This window comes from Gracilinanus agilis, chromosome 3 (genome assembly GCF_016433145.1).
Source record: "Gracilinanus agilis isolate LMUSP501 chromosome 3, AgileGrace, whole genome shotgun sequence".
Classification (NCBI taxonomy): Eukaryota; Metazoa; Chordata; class Mammalia; order Didelphimorphia; family Didelphidae; genus Gracilinanus; species Gracilinanus agilis.
In genome coordinates, this window is record NC_058132.1 from 505,560,500 (window position 1) to 505,580,255 (window position 19,756).

The 19,756-nt window shown below is 37.7% G+C and overlaps 1 protein-coding gene across 4 annotated transcripts in view; it reads right to left on the reverse strand.

Annotated features, from left to right (window-relative positions):
- Positions 1-19,756, reverse strand: part of MCF2L (MCF.2 cell line derived transforming sequence like) — a 285,276-nt gene that overhangs the window by 18,463 nt on the left and 247,057 nt on the right. For all 4 annotated transcript variants that reach the window (XM_044670522.1, XM_044670521.1, XM_044670520.1 and 1 more), the window contains exons 10-21: positions 18,523-18,646; positions 16,986-17,173; positions 15,992-16,183; positions 14,866-15,025; positions 11,965-12,041; positions 10,529-10,605; positions 9,389-9,455; positions 7,773-7,888; positions 5,091-5,160; positions 3,386-3,478; positions 3,189-3,281; positions 693-818 (exon numbers count right to left, since the gene is read on the reverse strand). In XM_044670522.1, coding sequence (XP_044526457.1) covers positions 693-818; positions 3,189-3,281; positions 3,386-3,478; positions 5,091-5,160; positions 7,773-7,888; positions 9,389-9,455; positions 10,529-10,605; positions 11,965-12,041; positions 14,866-15,025; positions 15,992-16,183; positions 16,986-17,173; positions 18,523-18,646 — 1,383 coding nt within the window. The remainder of the gene's footprint in view (positions 1-692; positions 819-3,188; positions 3,282-3,385; positions 3,479-5,090; positions 5,161-7,772; positions 7,889-9,388; positions 9,456-10,528; positions 10,606-11,964; positions 12,042-14,865; positions 15,026-15,991; positions 16,184-16,985; positions 17,174-18,522; positions 18,647-19,756) is intronic.

The following is a 19,756-nucleotide window of genomic DNA, read 5'->3' on the forward strand; positions in this document are numbered from 1 at the left end:
TGAAACTAAGGCAAACAAGGTTAAGTGGCTTGCCTAGAGTCACTGAAAGTATCTGAGGCTGGATTTTAATTCAGATCTTCCTGACTCCAGACCCAGTGTTCTCTCCACTGCACCACCCAGTGTCCCAATGCTACTAGTAGGTATCTCCCTTTCTATTTGAGTTTGATGCCATTAGACCTTTTAGAAATTAAGTGACTTGTCTAGGATCACACAGCCATTTTATATCAAAGGCTGGAATTTGGGTCATGTAGCAGGTGAAATAGTTTCTATGAAACTTGTAGAAATCAGTATCTGTGGCTGCCATACCTAGCCTAGCATGTGAGAAAGAGGGGAATATTCATTTAAGTCTTCCTTTAACTTTAAAGGAAATGCCGCATATCCTATAATTAATTAAAAAAAAACCCTTATCTTCCCTCTTAGTAACAACTCGAAGATAGAGTGGCAAGGACTAGGCAACTGGGGTTAAGTGACTTGTCCAGAGTCACACAATTTGGAAGTGGCTGAGGCCAGATTTGAACCTAGGTCCTGCTGACCCTAGACTTGGTTCTCTATCCATAGTGCCATCTAAGTGCTCCTCAAGCATATTATGTATTGATGAGCTCACTTCAGGGAAGTATATGGCTGTTTCCTTTGACAGGGATAGGTTCTATTCTTCAATGAAAATGCCTTCCCCTTAAATGATTGTCACTTACATCATAGCCAGTAATGGCAATCAGGTGCATGGAATCATTGACGGCTTTAAGAATTCCAAGGATAGAAGTCAACGCCTCCTGTAGATCCTCGGCTCCTTCACAGTTTTTACTGTATTTCAGCATTTCCTGTAAGGCAGCGTACACAAGAAGAGATGTTCTTAGGGCTATGCAATCATCACCAAAATCACATCGGTATCTTTGGGAAACGTACACCCAAATGCTTGCTAAAAAACAGACCAAAATCTTGTGCTGTGATTAACATTATTCAAACTACACATCAACTGTAAGGTGCTTCCCAAAGGATGACTCTTAGAATCATTAGGAGGGCTTCTTGTGTCTAGAGAAACAGGTCCTCGTCGCCTTATAGAATCTTGAGGTTGCGTTCATGAGCTCCCTCAATCCCCCTACTTGTTAGTGGTCTCTGCCTCCTCAAATCATCATGTATATATTTATTTACACATATCCTTATGCTTTTGATCCAGTCATTTCAGTCACGTCTGACACTCGGGGACTCCATTGTGAGTTTTCTTGGCAGAGATACTGGAATGGTTTGTTATTTCTTTTACCAACTCATTTTCTAGAGAAGGAAACTGAGGCAAACAGCATTAAGCAACTTGCCCAGAATCACACAGCTAGTCAGTGTCTGAGCCCAGATTTGAACTCAGGAAGATGATTCTTCTTGACTCTAGGCTTGGCACTCTATCCACTGCCCCACCTCGCTGTCCCAATGTGTCTCCCTAGCAGAAGGAAAATGCTTTGAAGGTATGGATAATTGTTTATTTTGTCTTTCTGTCTCTAGCCCCTAGTAATGGTGGTAGTCATAGCAGTCACTTCAATGCTGGTTGGGTTGGGGTACCATATATACTTTCTCTCTCCTGCACACATAGCACACATACACTAAGGTATAAACACATCACTGACACGTTTGTCCCAGGCATAGAACTCCACTAGCTAATTAGCTCTCCAGAAAGGAACATTAGTGAACGATTAGGCATTCTGGAAATGCTTGGAAATGGCTTCTGAATAATTTTTAAACTGAACGAGTCTGTATATAGATAATTCTATGAAATAGACACAGGCTTTCTGTAAAAACTCACTAAGCAAAGACAGTCTTCAAAGTCCTTCCTGATACCATTTAGGCATGTCACCTCCTTCCCTAACCCATCACTTACTACCCTTCCATTGCCTCTTAATTGTCCAGGACCCCTTGAACCTGCTATTACTGTGTAGAGGGTCTCAAATTCAAGGCATTTTACTTTCTGTTCCTCTCATCAAAATTCAACTACCTTAAGTTCCATTCTTCAGAAGGCCTTCAGACTAAGGGCTTAGCTCAGCTGAGAAAATCCCTGATTCACAGGCGATAAGCAGGATACAGGGTACTTTTATCAGTATAGAAATTTCATATGACCTTTTTCTTTCAGAAAGTTTTTTTTTTATTACCTCCTAGAGCAGTGATTCCCAAAGTGGGCGCCACCGCCCCCTGGTGGGTGTTGCAGTGATCTAGGAAGGCAGTGATGGCCATACTTTTTTTGTATTACATTATATTCTGAGTTCAATAAATAGTTTCATAATTTCCAGGGGGCGCTAAGTAATATTTTTTCTGGAAAGGGGGTGGTAGGCCAAAAAAGTTTGGGAACCACTGTCCTAGAGTAAAGTTAGCCTGGTGGCTCTACATGTAGGACTAATACTGATTGGCTAGTCTCATTGGTGCCAAAGGTAGCCTTTAGCTTAACTTATGTTAGTTTTTATTAGCTATTTTTGGCGTTTTCTTCTATTTAGTTTTCTGCTTACAATGACAGCAATTTAATTATTTAACAAAAACTTAAGCTTAAATTATTCTGGTTTTTATTAAGTATTTTTGGCATTTTCTTCTATTTAGTTTTTAGATAACAATCATAATTTAATTATTTGACAATAACAACTGTTACTTTTATTAACTGTTACTTTCTTCTATTTACTCTTTAGCATAGAACATAATTTAACTATTTAACAATGGTTTATATTAACTTTTTGTTACTTTCTTCTATTTAGTGTTTAGCACACAACATAATTTAACCATTTTTTTATTTTTTATTAAATATTTTTGGCACTTTCTTTGATTTAGTTTACAGCAAATAACATCATAATTTTAGAAAACAACAATACAATTTAATTATTTAACAATGATTAAAGCTTAAATTATTTTGGCTTTTACTCATTATTTTTGGCACTTCTCTTTTGCTTTTAGCTAACAACAACTAATTTACTTACTGAACAATAATTAAAGCTTAAATTATTCTGGTTTTTGTTAATTATTTTTGGTAATTCTATTTAGTTTTTATCAAAGAACAACAACATAATTTAAGCAAAAAATAATATAATTTAAATATTTAACCATTTTGTTTTTTATAAACTATTTTGGCACTTTCTTCGATTAAGCAAACAATAACAAAACGATAGCAAACAATAACAAAAAGTCAAAATTGGACCTTTAAAAAAATGTAAGTGTCCTCCTACCTTTAATAATAGCTGATATTTGGTTATTCTTTGTACAGGCTTCAGCAAATAAGAATCCAAACTGAGTTTGTGATCGAGTTTCCTTTGGCATTCCTGTAATCGAGTTGGAAGCTTTGGATTACACAGTGTCCTTAATGGATACTTTAGAGGCCAAATAAGTCAGTAAATGGAATGAAGCCAAATATATGAAACTATACCTGAAAAAATACACAGTCTGAGCACTGCCTCCAGAGACTTTCTGACCTGGGTTTGTTTTGACAATACTTCTCATAAATCTGAAAATCTTCCATCTGCATTTGGGAATAAAACATTTTCAGTCTGGTCAGTTAATCATCTGGTCAGCCTAAGATAGATCATGTTCTAATAATCTCTGGCTTTTTCCTGTACTAGCATGATCTGTATTATTTACAAAACTTCACAGTATTTGGAGCTGCTATCATGGGAGTGAAACTGACTTCTAGCAAGGTGACTTGGGTTATCTTTTATCCTTTCGAATTGATCCATGATAACAGTTGATATTCTCTAAAATTATAACTGAGTAATATACCTATAGATATTCTTTTTATTGCAACACAAACAAAATACTATTCCTCATTAATCATTTGCTAAGGAAACAAACAGAAAAATAGAACCAAATGCTTTGCTGTCATCAATCTCTATGGGACTTAAAATAAGTTTGTCTGGATTTAATGAGGTTCATATACATTATTAACCTGGCTGACACAGATCACAGGTTTAGAGCTAGAAGGAGGGGAGCAGAGGAGAAATCAAGGTAAAGAGAAATTAAATGACTTACCCAGTCACACAGTATCTGAGGTAGGATTTGAACCCAGTTCTTCCTGACTCCACTGGCTGGCTGCTTGTAAAATGTAAGGGGCAGCTAGGTGTCTCAGTGGATTGATAGCCAGGTCTAGAGATGGGAAGTTCTGGGTTAAAATTTGGCCTCAGACACTTCCTAGTTGTATGATCCTGAGCAAGTCACTTAACCCCCCTTGCCTAGCCTTTACTGCTCTTCTGCCTTGGAACCAATACACAGTATTGATTCTAAGATGTAAAGTAAGGGTTTAAAAATATGTAATAAAGCATTTTGTTCCGTAACTCCAAAAAGTTCTGTTTTAATCTTGGCCTGACATAGATTCCTTAATTCCAATTGTCCCATTCAGTCTATGACCTACTATTTGATTAAATGTGGAAGTCATGTGATAACTCTGTTCACCAGACTATTTCAATCTAGTGTTTGTAGTCAAAATACCCCTTTCCTTAGTTGAACTTAGCACAATAGATTTGACTTTTTTTGCTTTGGAAAAGAATTAAAACAAACATGTAGAGAGACCATTTAATTTTTTAAAAAATTAATTACCAGCTCTCCAGAGGGAAACACATTTCAAGAATAGCAATATGTTTGTTTGTTTGTTTCTTTCTTTCTTTCTTAACATCTTTCCTCTTTTTTTCCCCTAGCAAAGGATTTTTAAAACCTCAAAATGCAATGGAGAACTTTCAACCCACTAGAGTGGGCCAACTGATTAGCATTCACACCTCATCCTGACCTCTTAACCATATTTTTCTTTGGACCTTTGTCCAAAGGTCCAACTTTCTTCTGTAGGAACTGCCCAATTAGGCATAAATGAGTAAGTTTCCTTTTTATCAAAATTAGTTTATTATTGACCACTAGCTGATGATGAATGACAAAATGGGCTAACAGTAATTCTGTACCATTCAAATGTTTTGGTTAAGTGAGCTTTGAAGGTTCATTTTCACCAGACTTGCAAATTATCTGATGAGAATGATGAAAACAAAAGAAATTAATGTCATCGTTGCTATTATTTTAACTAGCGATGGAAGATAAAAAACACAATGTGAAGAAGCGTATCTATTACTAGTTTATAATACATACATACATACCCTTTCTAGAAAACACCTTCCTACCAGTTCTGGGTAGTCTATGTAGTTTTCAAGTTCTCTCAGGAATATTCTAAACAGAGGAAATTTTTATTAGATTTTTATGGAAGAAAAAATAACCTAAAAAGGAAAGTTTTTCCAAAAAGTATTCTTTTCCTGATTTTTTCTCATCCCTCAATGAAAAATCATTGAGATTTTTTATGACTAAAAAAATAGTTATAGAAATAGATTAAGGCAACAATTCCATCAAAATCTGACTTAAGTAAGCAGGGACTGGATTTTTTTCAGTTTTTAGGCAAAACTTGTAGATTAAAGAAATGGGCCACATTCTGGTTTCCCCTTAAGATGCTTATTGTTGACATGCAAAGTTCCCTTTGAGATAAAATGAGCTTTCTTTATTCATATTCATAAATATTCATAAATATGGGTGGAAGAAAATTTACAATCATGAAGCTGATTGCTCAAAGATCATTAGAGTCTCATGTTGCAAATGGAGAGGCAGGGGCTTTGCATCATAGGATTGAGAAAAAGAAGGGACTTAAGGGTTCATATAGACCAGTGATTCCCAAAGTGGGCACTACCACCCCCTGGTGGGTGCTGCAGTGATCCAGGGGGGCAGTGATGGCCACAGGTGCATTTATCTTTCCTATTAATTGCTATTAAAATTTAAAAAAAATTAATTTCCAGGGGGCTAAGTAATAGTTTTTCTGGAAAGGGGGCGGTAGGCCAAAAACGTTTGGGAACCACTGAATTATAGACTAACCTTCATTTCACACGTGAGGCTCATAGATTGACTAAAGTCACACAGATAAGTAAATAAGGGGATTCGAATTCAGATTTTCTGACTCCAAATGCTCTTATCTTTTCTCCACACTAGTGGTGCCCAGCATTTTTTGTTTTGCAAACCCCTTTTAACAAAAGATAAATGTATTGTAAACCTCATTTAGTATGACTCATGTTGTTCAATTGTGTTCAACTCTTTGTGAACCTATTTGGGGTTTTCTTGATGAGGAAATTAGTGATTTACCATTTCCTTCTCCATCTTATTTTATATATGAGGAAACTGAGGCAAACAGGGTGAAGTGATGCCCTGGGTCATAGCCAAGAAGTGTCTGAGGTCGGATTTGAACTCAGGAAGATGGGTCTGGCACTCTTTTTTCCCTATCATTCCACTGCCTCTATCTTATTCTGTGATCCATTCACATCTAGAAATCTAAATTTGATTCTTTTTCCATCTGCCTTAGCCAAAAGATGAAGTTTCTGTCAATCTGTAATTGGAGAGCATGCTTGAGCTTCATGTAAAAAAATCCATTAACTTAATTGTCCTAATTAAAAATACTCCAGTGACCTCTGCATGTTCATTGTCTATGAAGTGACCAATGGCTGAAATGAGGAGTGAGCTAAGCCTACTGGTAACATACCTACTTGGTTTAGCTTTTAACACAAAGTACCCTGTGACCTTAGAAAATAGACCATCAGGGTTTAGCTGCTTACAAATCACTTCCTTGCTGAATGGGTAGGGTGGGAGACACAGATGACAGAAGAAAAAAAAAAGCATGTGAAGAAAGAAAGCCCCGAACTCCCTTAAAGCTCTCCTCCCAAATACTAGAGAAGGGTGGTAATGTCGATTCCCATGATCTGTTGGACTTCCCAAGTCCCAAGGTGGGGCACCCATCTCTCAGCCATCATAGCTGATGTCTGGGGAAGGTTCAGTTATGATTTGTTTTTCTTTTCTTTTCTTTTTTCTTTTTTTTTTTTTTACAGAAAAAAGTGATTTTCAAAACATTTATCCCATGCTTATATAATGCTCCAACCTCTATTTTGGACTGTCCTTTATCTATCCTATGAAGAAGAACATGGAAATATGGATTATGCCTCTATAATAGGCAACTCTGAAGAAATTACCCACACTACTCCCCACAAGCCTGAAGCAGGCAAAAACTAGCATTTCAGAACAAATATCCTGCGCCCAGCCTCAGGAGGATGAAAAGTGGAAAGCAATAAACTTCCCACATTAACTTGCTCTCCTTTGGCCATGCCCAGGATAAACAAATGGTCCTTGCTCTGTGGGTCATAAAAGTCAAAAACAAAGATGCTGATAGATACCGCTAGTGTTAACCCTAGATGACTCCTCAAAGTGCCAAATTGGGAGGCTAATGAAAGGGAGGATTTCTGCTTGCCAACATTACAGAGAGGAAGGACAATGACTTGGGGAAAGACAGGTTCCATCTCAGTGCACTGCCAGTATAGTTTAAGGGTGAGATGGCTTTGTCTTCTCAAGAGGTAAGACAATTCCACTGGAATCTCTGTCCTACCAATCATTAATACCCAAAGGGAAAATCAACACTTGAGTACTCAGGCAAGAGAATGTGCTTGTTCTCTTGAATTTTCCCATCAAACTTATAATCATCTTCAAATTTTAATCATTTCTAGTTGGTGACACACTTCAAAGTAGTTGTGCAAAGCTCTAGGATTTATTGCTTAAATCTATAACTTGTAATATCTTTAAACTGAAAAAATCTATAATTAAAAAAAATCAGTTCATACTGCACTTGGCATAATCCAGCACAACTGATTTGGACTTCAAACTCTTTTAATGAAGTGGGGCATTAAGATAGATCACTTACTTTATAGAGAAGAAGAAACAACATACTTTCTCAGACATTGAAGAACAAAGCCCCTAACCTGTTATGGAAATGATAAATCTCTTCCATGTTGCCAAATAGAACATCCTTCTTATTTTGGAGGGCTGGTGAAATGAGATGCGTCATTAGGGGATTATCCATCTCTGCGGCATATCCCTATGGTGCAGAAAGAGGCAGGTGAATGACCCTTATTTCAGCTATCGTCTGATTGGTGAAATTCAGCTGGGAAGTGGAAGTCAACATAAGTCTTAGGTCAACACAAAGAACTTTGAAAAGTCATTTGAGGGGTATGCGTAAAGCTGAACAGTAAAAAATTAATATAATGTGGTATTTTATTTTGTTTGTTTTCTGTTTTGTTTTTGATATTAGGCTTCTTTTCCCACCCAAGTTAGAAATGCAGCAGGGTACGTGCTAAGCACCAGGCATTTATAAAGAGGTAAAAGACAGGCCTTGCCCTCATAGAGCTGACAATCTAATGAGAATGATAATAAATAAGCAAGCAAACTATATTCAGGAGAAGTAGGAAACAATGAAGAGATCCAGTTGAGGTTGTAGAATATAAATTTGTAGTGGACTCAGTCAAAATGGTTACATGATTTTCCTCCATCTTCATTCAAAAGCATGTTTGTAGGAGCTATGGTGGCAAAATCATGGGGATAATCCAAAGTTTGTGGCTTAGAAGGGCACGTGACAAAGTAATAAAGGGGATAGGGCTGAGGAGGCCAGTGTCGAGTTGAATTGGTCCACCAATTCAAGAAGAGGAAAAGAGGAGAGAGTGACTAGAGCAGGAGAAATGTCCTGGAGAGAATCGAGGGGTCAAGAATTGGCAGTCACAGAGGGGACGGAGTATAGTTTGGTAAGGGAAAGTAGGGGGAGAGGTGAAAAGCTAATAAATTATGTTTGGATAAAGGGATTTCAGGATTCTTGAATGTGGAAATGGTCAACATTTGTGGGTGATGGCAAGGTCAAGTGTATAACCATCTTTGTGTGTGACTAAAAGGGAAATAGGTCGATAAACTGAGTGTTTTGGATATTTGAGGGAGTGTCAATATGTATGGCTGTCTAAAATTCCATAGGAATAGGAGCTGGGGAAGAGAGAAAAATTGTAAGCCAACATCAGAACTCTTAGAGGAAGGAAGGGAGATGACTGGGGTGGGGGGGCCTGTAGACAACAGCTACCAGGATTTTATTGGGCAGTTGCTCTGAATAGTGTAAAAAGTCAAAAGACAGGAATTCCTGAGTGATGAAGGTAAAGGAGGAACCCTGGAAGTGGCAATGGGGAGCAAGAAGTAATTCAACTCCTGTTTAGGCCAGTGAGTCATTCCCTAAATAGTTTGGTGGTCCCTCACTTCTAGAAGGCTCACCATATTGGTGCCAGCCCTTCTGCAGCTCAGAACTTCTGAGTTCAAGCATCCCACCATGTCTGGCACTTTGGATTATTTTTAAAGCTAATAAACTTTACATCTATTTATGAAGGACCCTGAGGGTACATATTTGACTGCAAAAACACAGAATATGAACCATTTCCAAGTTAATTTCTTAACTCAAAAAGATAAAGCTAATAAATAAAAAGGAAATCTTTTCTCTGTCTAAAATTTTAAGTCCAGTTCAACTCTTGGACAGGTGGCCAAAGCTATACACAATGCATATACTTACCTCAAGGACACAAAGGAGCTCTTCTACATATGCCCGTTCTGTTTCAATAAGTTCATTCATTACATGTCTGTAAACAAGGAAAAATGTCAACTCCTTACAGGAATGTTCTTCAAAAATGCATGCAAGGGGGTCAGCGAGGTGGCTCAGTGAATAGAGAGCTAGGCCTAGAGACAGGAAGTCGTGGGTTCAAATATGACCTCAGATATTTCCTAGCTGTGTGACTCTGGGCAAGTCACTTAACCCCAAATGCCTAGCCCTTACAGAAGAGCATTGGTCTTCTGCCTTGGAACTGATACTAGGTATTGAGTTTAAGAGAGAAAGTAAGAGTTTAAAAAGAAGACACACAAGACACTATTCTACAGTCTTCTTGACTCAGTGCTCTACTATGTTACCTGCAAATACTATGTCTTATAGGTGAATACAAATAAGGTCACTGTTAATTTAGGCTTCCCCCCTTCAAGGTTTAGTAGAGCTGTGTTTGATCCTTGGAAATTTCCTTCACAGTATATTGTGCGATGCTTGTTCTCATGGGATAAATATAACTGAGTTCTGCAAAAGCACATTCCTTCAGTCATTAATCCATTCTTTACCACTGGCTTTTCCAGAAAAAGTTTTTTTAGTACTCATGAATTCTGACTAAACTTTAGGATAATTTCAATCCCAAGAAATCTCCTTCCAGAGATTGATTTGATAACTGGCCAAATGCATAAAAATGACAAGCTGGAGAATAGCTAAACTGCTGAGTTAGTCAAAGGAGATACATCGGTGTTGCAGATATAGGAAGGAAATTGAGGATCTGGGGAAGTGAAACCATTTTATAATCTTGAGTCTCAGACAACAGTCTGCTTGTCAGAATTGAGTAACAAAATGGCATTTTTTTTCCAGTCGCTTTTCAACCATTGGGCAAGATCTAAGCTTAGCGTCACCATTTTAGTTGTTGTCTCTAATCTGTTCCCACACTGGTCTCTGAATTTTGTCAGCACTCTTCAGAGTACTAGGTCTTGATTATCTTTTGATTTGGCAGCTTATTTCAATCAAGAAATTCTGCTGGGTTCAAGGCTATGGAGTTGCCTGGATATTACCTGCTTTATCCCTGAACCACATTCAAAGGCAATCAGTCCCGACTGAGGCAAAACCCACCTTCGTAATATTGCCAGATTTTCTTCATCATCCATCATTGAGCCACTTCTGCCCTGTTGGATATCACTCATTTCACTCTAAAGCAAGAGAAGAAACAATGAATCAGCAAGGATTTATAAAGTGCCTACTATGTGCTAAACACTAGCTAGGCACTGGGATAGTATCAAGTTAAAACAAAAAAGAATAATTAATCAGGGCCTTTGTATTGCTTTTTTTCTTTTCTTGCTTATTAAAGGTACTAGATTCCATATCTCACTATTTCATGTCCCTGTTCTGAACTGCTTAAATCTGGAATATTCTTCATGATGTCTGTCTTTAAACAGAGTGAGAGGAAGAAGTCACAAGTTAATAGGCAATTCCATCATGGTGTCTCATTGAAAGCTGGCTTAAAAGAGTTGGAAAGTGAGGGGATGTGTATCAATTGGTGAATGGCTGAGTAAGTTATAGTAGATGATTGTAATGGAATACTATTGTGCAGTAAGAAATGACAAGTAGGAGGAGCTCAGAAAAACCTGGAAAGATTTACATGAACTGAAGCAGAGTGAAATAAAGAGAACCAGAACTTTCCAAAGTGACAAGAATACAGTACAATGAACAGCTGTGAATAACTTAGCTGTTCTCAGCAATACATTGATCCAAAACAATTACAAGGGACCCATGATTAAAAAAAAACACCATCTACTTCCAGAAAAAAAAGAACTGAGTTTGAATCCAGACCAAAGCAAACTTTTTTTTCACTTTTTAAATTTATTTTTTGTTTGAGTTTCCTTCCACAAAAGGATTAATATGGAAAATGTTTTACATGATTGCACATGAAAAACTATAGGATTGCTTACCACCTCTAAGGGGATAGGGAATTGGTGGGGAGGGACAAAGTGGGGAGAATTTGAGGCTCAAAATTCTTTGAAGAATGTTGGAAACTCTTTTTACATGTAATTGAGGGAAAAATTAAATTAAATTATTTAAAAAGTTGACTTAGCAGTCAAGTGACTGTTAGGTTCTCAGATATGACCATTATCTAAAAAAGGGGAAAATGATTTTCTAACATTTACAGATTGCTCCTTGGGCCAAAGTTGATGGATGTCCTATAAGGACCCAGAAATCTAAGCAATGCAAAAGAAGTTTCCTGAAGTAAGGGAAATGCAAAGGTCAGTGGACATGCCTTTTAACTATTTATGACCATTACCTAACTTATTAGGAAGTTCCAGGGCAGACAAACTTCTAGATAAAAGGAATTGAGGATGAATGAATGAAAAGTTTTTATTATGTGTTGTGTAGTGTAATAAGCCTTGAAACACACAAGCAAATATCAATTCTTGCCCTCATGGAATTTATATTGTAATAAGGGAGGACAACAATATAGGAGATGATGGTCAGGGAAGTCAGGAACCAATAGTAGATAAAAAGAATTTTGAGAGAAAATCATCATATATTACCTTTGCTCTTCTGTAGTTTCCTCTTTTGGGCACGTTGCTTTCAGAACTAGAGGAGTTCTCAGAACCTCTTCGAAGACCTGGTATGGAAAAACAATGGTTTTGTTAATGCGTATCTTTTGGTTGGAGAATTTTGAATAGTTAGGAACCTTCAGCCTTTCTCTTCCTCCTGTTTTCACAAACTGGACCCCTCTTACCTTTCTAGTCTTCCTATACCCCCAAAGTATTCTGTGACTCATTGATATCTTTGCTGTTCCTAGTTGCTTGCTATCTAAGCCAATGCCAGCACTAATATTTGAACATCTGCCCATCTGTGCCTATGGAGGCTGCAGCAAACCATGCCTCAATAAGCATCAACACGGGAGGGGAGGAGAGGAAGGTCAGATTACTTCTGGACCCTTTAAACCAGGGCTCTTCATCTGTTTTAGGCATGGTAGGGAAGGAAGGTTCCTGGTTGCCTTTAGGTTGTTGGCTTATTTCCCACCAGGGCCTCTAGGGCAGAGAAAGGATGGATGGAATGGGTAGGGCTGGAAATGAATCTCTTACTCCCTTTCTCTTTGTTGTTCAGTCATTTCAGTTATGTCCTACTCTTCCTGACCACATTTGGGATTTTCTTGGCAAAGATACTAGAGTGGTTTGCCATTTCTTTCTCCAGCTCATTTCCCAGAGGAGAAACCAAGGCAGACAGGGTTAAGTGACTTGCCCAGGTTCACACAACTAGTAAACATCCGAGGCCACATTTGAAACAAGGAAAATCAGTTTTCCTGATTACAGGCCTGGCACCCTGGATCACCTAGCTGCTCTTCCTTCCTCTTTGGTCATAATTAACTTTTTCTAGAGAAATGAAGTTATAGTAGAAGCCTGTGCATTTTATACATATACTTTTACATAAAATATATATAACATATATATACATATAAATAATTTTTAAAAATATACATAATCTTTAGCTGATAACTCCTAATTTATCTTGAATATATATCATTTATACATAGTTGTTTGCATAGTTTCCCCTATCAAAATGTGAGTTCTTTGAGAGCAGGGACCATTTGCATCTTTCCTTAATTCCTTAGAATCCAGGCCCAGTTTCTGGCATTAGTAGGTGCTTACTATATCCCAGTTGACTGACTGTGGTGAGAGACAGTAGCGTCTAGGGGAAGAGGAATAAATTACTGGTGACTAGCTATATCATTGTGGGGTATAATATAGAAGGAAAGAGAACAGTATAAAAAGAGCTCAGGCAAGAAAATACTTTCAAGTTGGGAATTAGAGAAGGCTTCCTGGAGGGGGGAGCATCGAAGCTCAGTTTTGGAAGATGAGTATGATTTCACATTGGGAAATGGGAGAAAGAAGCCATTCTCAATGCAAAGAAGATCAGAAACAAAGGTAAGGAGATGAGAAACCTTAGCAGGAGGTCTGGGAAAGATGAGTGGTAAACATTGGTTGTAATATAGAGTAGAAGTAGAAGGGGGTTGGAAATGCAGGCTGGAAAGGTAGATTGGAGTCAGGCTAAGGAGTGAGGGTTTCTCTGGTCACCTATTTCTTAGGAAGAGAGAAGAATTGGAGGTGGGGGTTGCCCAAGGAGAATTCAATTATAATAGTCCAGGGAGTAGATAAAGATAGGGTAAATTGAGGATAGTCAATCAATAAATACTTCTTTAAGAAGACTTTCTCATTCCCTTTAAATGTTAGTGCCTTTCCTTTTTTTGATCATCTCCAATTTATCCTGTATTTATCTTCTTTGTACATAGTTGTTTTCATGTTCTCTCTCCTATTAGATTATAAGTACCTTAAGAGTAGGGAGCATCTTATGTTTTACTTCATAACTCCAGCACTTAAGCACAGTGCCTCACACAGAGTAGGTGTCCAAGAAGTATTTATTGATTGACTATCCTCGATTTACCCTGTCTATATCTTGTTTATACATAGGAATTTGCATATCGTCTTCCCCCACTAGACTGTTTTGATCTGGCGAAGGATATGACAATCCACTCCAGTATCTTTGCCAAGAAAACCCCAAATAGGGTCATAGAAAGTTGGACAAGGTTGAAATGACTGAACAGCAGCAAAGAGAGGGAGTAAAAGAGATTCACTCCCAGCCCTACTCATGTATTGTTAGCTTCTTGGGAGCAGGGACTATTTTTTGCCTTTCTTTGCATCCTTAGTGCAAGCACTAAGCAGGCACTTGAGAAATGTTTGTTGAGGGGCAACTGGGTGGCTCAGTGGATAGACAGGCCTGGAATTGGGAGGTCCTGGGTTCAAAACTGGCCTCAGACACTTCCTAGTTGTGTGACCTTGGGCAAGTCACTTAAATCTCATTGCCTAGCCCTTACTGCTCTTCTGTCTCATGCATAATCAGAAATCTTGAACCCTTGGACTTCATCTCCCAGAAGTCCTTCAGAATTTCCCAAAATTCCTTTTAATTTCCCTACCAGGTTGCATAGTCATGCTTTGTATATATAGGCTGTAACTGCCTCTCTCTCTCTTTTCCCGCAACCGGGGGGCTTGGTTAGCTAGTTTTATTACTTTAGTTATTATCAATCAACTTTATAAAATATAATACTTAGTTATTGAATATTAATTTTAATCTTTACACTTGGAACCAATAATTAGCATTGATCTAAGACAGAAGGTAAAGGTATAAAAAAAGAAATGTTTGTTGACTGATTGACTTGAAAAAAGGTGTCAGTAGCAATGGAAATTGTTGACTGATTGACTTGAAATAAGGTGTAGTAGCAATGGAAAGGAGGGGAAAGATATTAGAGACAGTGCTTCAATGTTGTCTTATGCTGTTTCCTTATTATTGCACATGCCCTTAAAGCATCTCAAACAACACTGGGGATTCAGTACACTTATTGAATGAATGAATAACAAATAATAATGAGGAAATATAAAATAGCATACCTGGAGAAGGGCAGGGGGACTTTGTAAATGCTTCAGGTCTTGGTGCCACGGGCTGAACTGGCCGGGTCTGCTTTGCTGCCAGTTTCTTCAGGCTCACCTGTCTCTTCTGGAACATTTCTTCCATGCTCTCTTGTTTCTGAAAGACCTTTTGTACATGTTCCTGAAATGACAGTACAACAGTTATGAACTCCACAGTCCTGATTCTAATGATTGATGCTAAGGACAGGTGCCTCAATTGTTGGAAAAAAAGAAACCATAACTAGGTCATACAAATAGAGGAGTTTGCCCAAAATCAACCCCTTAAAAGTGGTCTTTTTAAACATTTCTATTAACTCCGTAGTAAATCCTGTGACTCAGTTCAGGGTGATGTACCTGAAGGGGACTGTTGATAACCAGGGTCCACATAGAGGATTATGGTTAAGAGAGTGAGAAATCTGGAAATGATGTCATGTGATAAAGGGATGATAATTGTATATGGCTCATCCTGGAGAAGAGAAGACTGAGGGAGGGACAAAATTAACTGTTTTCAAATATCCAAGGGGCTATAGAGATGTAGGTGTATTCTGTGTTGAGAGTACAGGGTAGAACTGGGTCCAACTGGGAGAAGCTATTGTGAGATAGATTCCAAATGGACATAAGGAATAATTGTGTGCCAAGCAGCACTGACCAATGATGGGAGGAGAAGAATTTACAAAGTAGTGAGCTTCCTGTTACTGGAAACATTCAAATAGAGTCTGGATAGATAGTCATTCATCAGAGATATTGTAGGAGATAGTCATCCATTAAAGGAAGACTGGATTTGACAACATTTATGTCTCTTAAAAATCTAATTCTAAAATATGTCTTAGAAGTAATGTGTAAAATTTTATATACACACATATATGCACAAGCAATATGAAGGGGAAATTAACAATTTGATGTTGAATTCTCTTTGAGTTCTGCTTTGTGTACAAAAATACTTCTTGTTTTTAAGTTCAGAATTCTGAAATTAATGTAATGAATTTTTAAAGTAGTAAGATTCAGGAAATTGTTTAAGCACTTAGCAGGGTAAAAATATATGTTTTTGAATTATGAAAATAACCATTCGCAAAAAACTATTTTGCCCATAGCTACATGTCAATATTACCTTTAGATCTGGATTGAGAATGGATTCATATTCTTTGTAAAATTTATTTAGCTCCTGGATTTTGTTTTTTGTACCAGTGTCTAAAAACTTCTCGATCTCTTGTAGGGCTGACTCAGCTCCATCCTGGGATTGGCATTTGTCCACGGGCTGGGAAGCTAGCAGGTAAATGCCTTCGTCACACCATTTCATAGACTAGACACATAAAACACAGGAGAAGGAGGAGAAAAAAGATATCAGAGAAGCTGAAAGGTGCGTGAAATTTATCATTTTGTAGGCATATTTTCTGCTGAAAGTAACTCTTCACTGATTAACAACAGCCCATGGAATGCATAAGTTTTAGAATTATGATCCAAAGTACTTAATCATTATACTCTTGCCATTACATTCTACATGTTTCTTGGGATAGAAAGTCTTATTTATTTATTTATAACCCTTACCTTCCATTCTAGAATTAATACTGTACATTGGTTCCAAGGTGGAAGAGTGGTAAGGGCAAGGCAATGAGGGTTAAGTGACTTGCCCAGGGTTCTACATCTAGGAAGTGTCTGAATCCAGATTTGAACTCAAGACCTCCCCTCTCTAGGCTTGGCTCTCAATCCACTGAGCCCCTTGCTGTCCCCAGGAAAAAACACATTTTGAAGTCAAATGGCTTTTCTTCTGTGTTATATTCTACTGAAGGAAAAATAAACTGTAAACCCAAATAGCAGACAGAATAGAAAATGGGCATCATGGATGAGTTGCCAGCTCTTTACCAGATTTCATAAATATAGACGAGATACAGATAAATATACTAGCACATGCCTGTTAGATCCCAAGAGAAAAATGAAGAAGTACAGGAAGTCTGGGCATGATGTCATCCTCAAAGAAATACTATTGCTACCACTGAGATGGGGAAGACAAGAAACTGGGGATACAAGGTCACATGCCTGGGGTTGTTTTAAACAAGAGAATATAGTGCAGGAGGGGAGGGAGAGGTTTTCATTTCCCAACATACTTTTTCAAGAAGGCTATGGAGTTCTAGTGATTTGTGGAGGAGATTCCTCCTTTTACTCATTTCAGTTGTGAATTCATCACAGAGGTGCTGAAGTTCATTGCACTTTGGCAGGATGGAGTCCACAGCGTAATGCTTGCTTTGGATGAGCTGGTTACCTTCTAAAGACAAGGCTCTAGCCTTCTCTACAGCTTCCTGAAAGAGAAAGACATCATAAGAAAATTAATTTAGCTGTGTAGCCCTGGACATGTCACTTAACCCCCATTCCTTAACAGGTCTTCTTACTTTGGAACCTGATGCTCAGTATTGATTCTAAGACAGCAGGTAAGAGTTTAAAAAAGAAAAAAGAGAATCAAATGGATCTTATTTGGGTTATGTGCAACTCAGGGAAACTCTTTTCTTCAGGGCAAGGTAAAACACTGTAATTGGGATAGTATTAGCCAAGATGTGTATGAGTGCCATTTTTCTTTGCTTACGGCTATGACTATATGCTATCTGAATTCACATAGCCAGCTAGAGACAAACTAGTTTATGTGATGGGAAAGGTTAAAACAACAACATTTGGGGTATTTTCACATTGTCCTAGTGGAACTCTTTTTTCCCTCATTCATTGTTTTTATAAGGAAAACTTTTAAATGCATCAATATAAAATTCTTCAACACACACGCAGCTATGAGAGTCAAATATTTTAGAATAGGGAGTCTGTATGGCAAAAAGCAGAACTTTTCAAAAATCAGTAGCTCATTGGAGATTTGTAGCCAGGAAGGCTAAGAGGCGGCATCATATGTAACTGTATGTTAAGTTTCCACATTGCTAATTCAGGAGTGTTGAAATGGTCTGGAGGGAGAATCTAGGTGGGTGGAAAATATTTGTAGTAAGCCATTTCCTACCTTGTTCAGAGTCCATCTGACAAGACAGAATTGTTAAATTATAAAATTTTACTGTGCCACTGTAGAAATGGCCAACATAAAAGCCAAGTGATTGTATCAGGGGCAGCCTCTGTCTCTTCAAAGTGAGCTTTGGATATTAGGAACCAGAATGAAACATTTTCTATTAATTAGATGCCACCCTACTTTTCTAATATTAAGAGATAATTGCTAGGTGGTTCAAGGGACTGAGAACCAAGGCTAGAAATGGGAGATACTGGGTTCAAATCTGGCTTCAGATACATCATAGCCTTGTGAACCTGGGCAAGTCATTTAACCCTCATTGTTTAGCCCAGTGATTCCCAAAGTGGGCGTCACCGCCCCCTGGTGGGTGCTGCAGCAATCCAGGGAGGCAGTGATGGCCACATGTGCATTTATCTTTCCTATTAATTGCTATTAAAATTAAAAAAAATTAATTTCCAGGGGTTTAAGTAATATTTTTTCTGGAAAAGGGGCAGTAGGCCAAAAAAGTTTGGGAACCACCGGTCTAGCCCTTATGTAACACCCTTCTGCCTTGGAACTAATACTTAGTATTGATCTAAGGCAGAGAGGTAAGGGTTTAAAAAAATTAGTAATTAAAAAAAGATAATTGTGGAATTGACACATTATATGACTTACATTGGATTTTTCTTCAAAGCTAGCAAGGTCCTTGAGCATATGTTCCACATGAGCATAGCTATTTCCCACATCTGTAAAGGCTGATAACTTCTCTGATACAACATCTAAGATGGCTTTCACCTGGGGAAAGAGGAGTTGATGGGAAGAGAGAGCAAGGTCACTGTTGGTAAAGGCTGAGATGGAGAGAGCCAATATTATCAACACATTTCATAGCAATCACATGAAAGCATACTTTTCTCTGGAAAATTAAGATATAACACAGAGAGATCAGGGCACAGAAAAAGAATATTAAGAAGATATGTCTGCCTGAAGGTATCAAATCAACAAGGTAAAAGGGTGCCAAGCTAATAATGCGACTGTACCTGAGAAATTTTGAAAATTTTTTACTCAGGTGAACTGATGTGAAGTGAAGTTAGCAGAACCAATAAAAAACATTGTACACATTAACAATAATATTGTATGATGATGACCTGTGAATGACTTAGTTATGCTCAGCAATTCAATGATCCAAGATAACTAGGAGACATGATGAAAAATGCTCTCTGCCTCCAGAGAAAGAACAAAAGGAGTATGTATGCAGATTGAAGAGTTAGATTTTTTCACCTTAGTTTCTTTGTGTTTTCTTCCATAACATGAATAATATGGAAATTATGACTAATATGCTTTGCATGATCACAAATGTATAACCTATATCAAATTGCTTACTGTTTCAGAGAGGAGTTGAGAGGGAAGGAAAGAGAATTTGGAACTCAACATGTTTGAAAATTAAAGTTAAAAATTTTTACATTAATTGGGGAAAAATTAGTGAAAAATACTTAAGTAAAGTTAAATAAAAATGTATTATTTAACCAAAAAAAGGGACTTCTTTACTATTTTTAGATGGCTATACTTAGATCAAAGATTAAACACTAGAAAAGACTTTAGAGGCTACTTAACTTACCTACCTCAGGGGCAACTAGGTAGCACAATGGATAGAGGGTCAAGCCTGGAGACAGGAGGTTCTAGGTTCAAATGTGGCCTCAGATATTACCTAGCTGTGTGACCCTGGATAAGTAGCTTAAATCCAATTGTCTAGCTCTTCTGCCTTGGAACTGATACTTAGTTTCAATTCTAAGACTGAAAGAAAGGGAAAAAAAGAAAGAAAGAAAGAAAGAAATAAAGAAAGAAAGAAAGAGAAAGAAAGAAAGAAAAAGGAAGAAAAAGGAAGAAGGAAGGAAGAAAGGAAGGAAG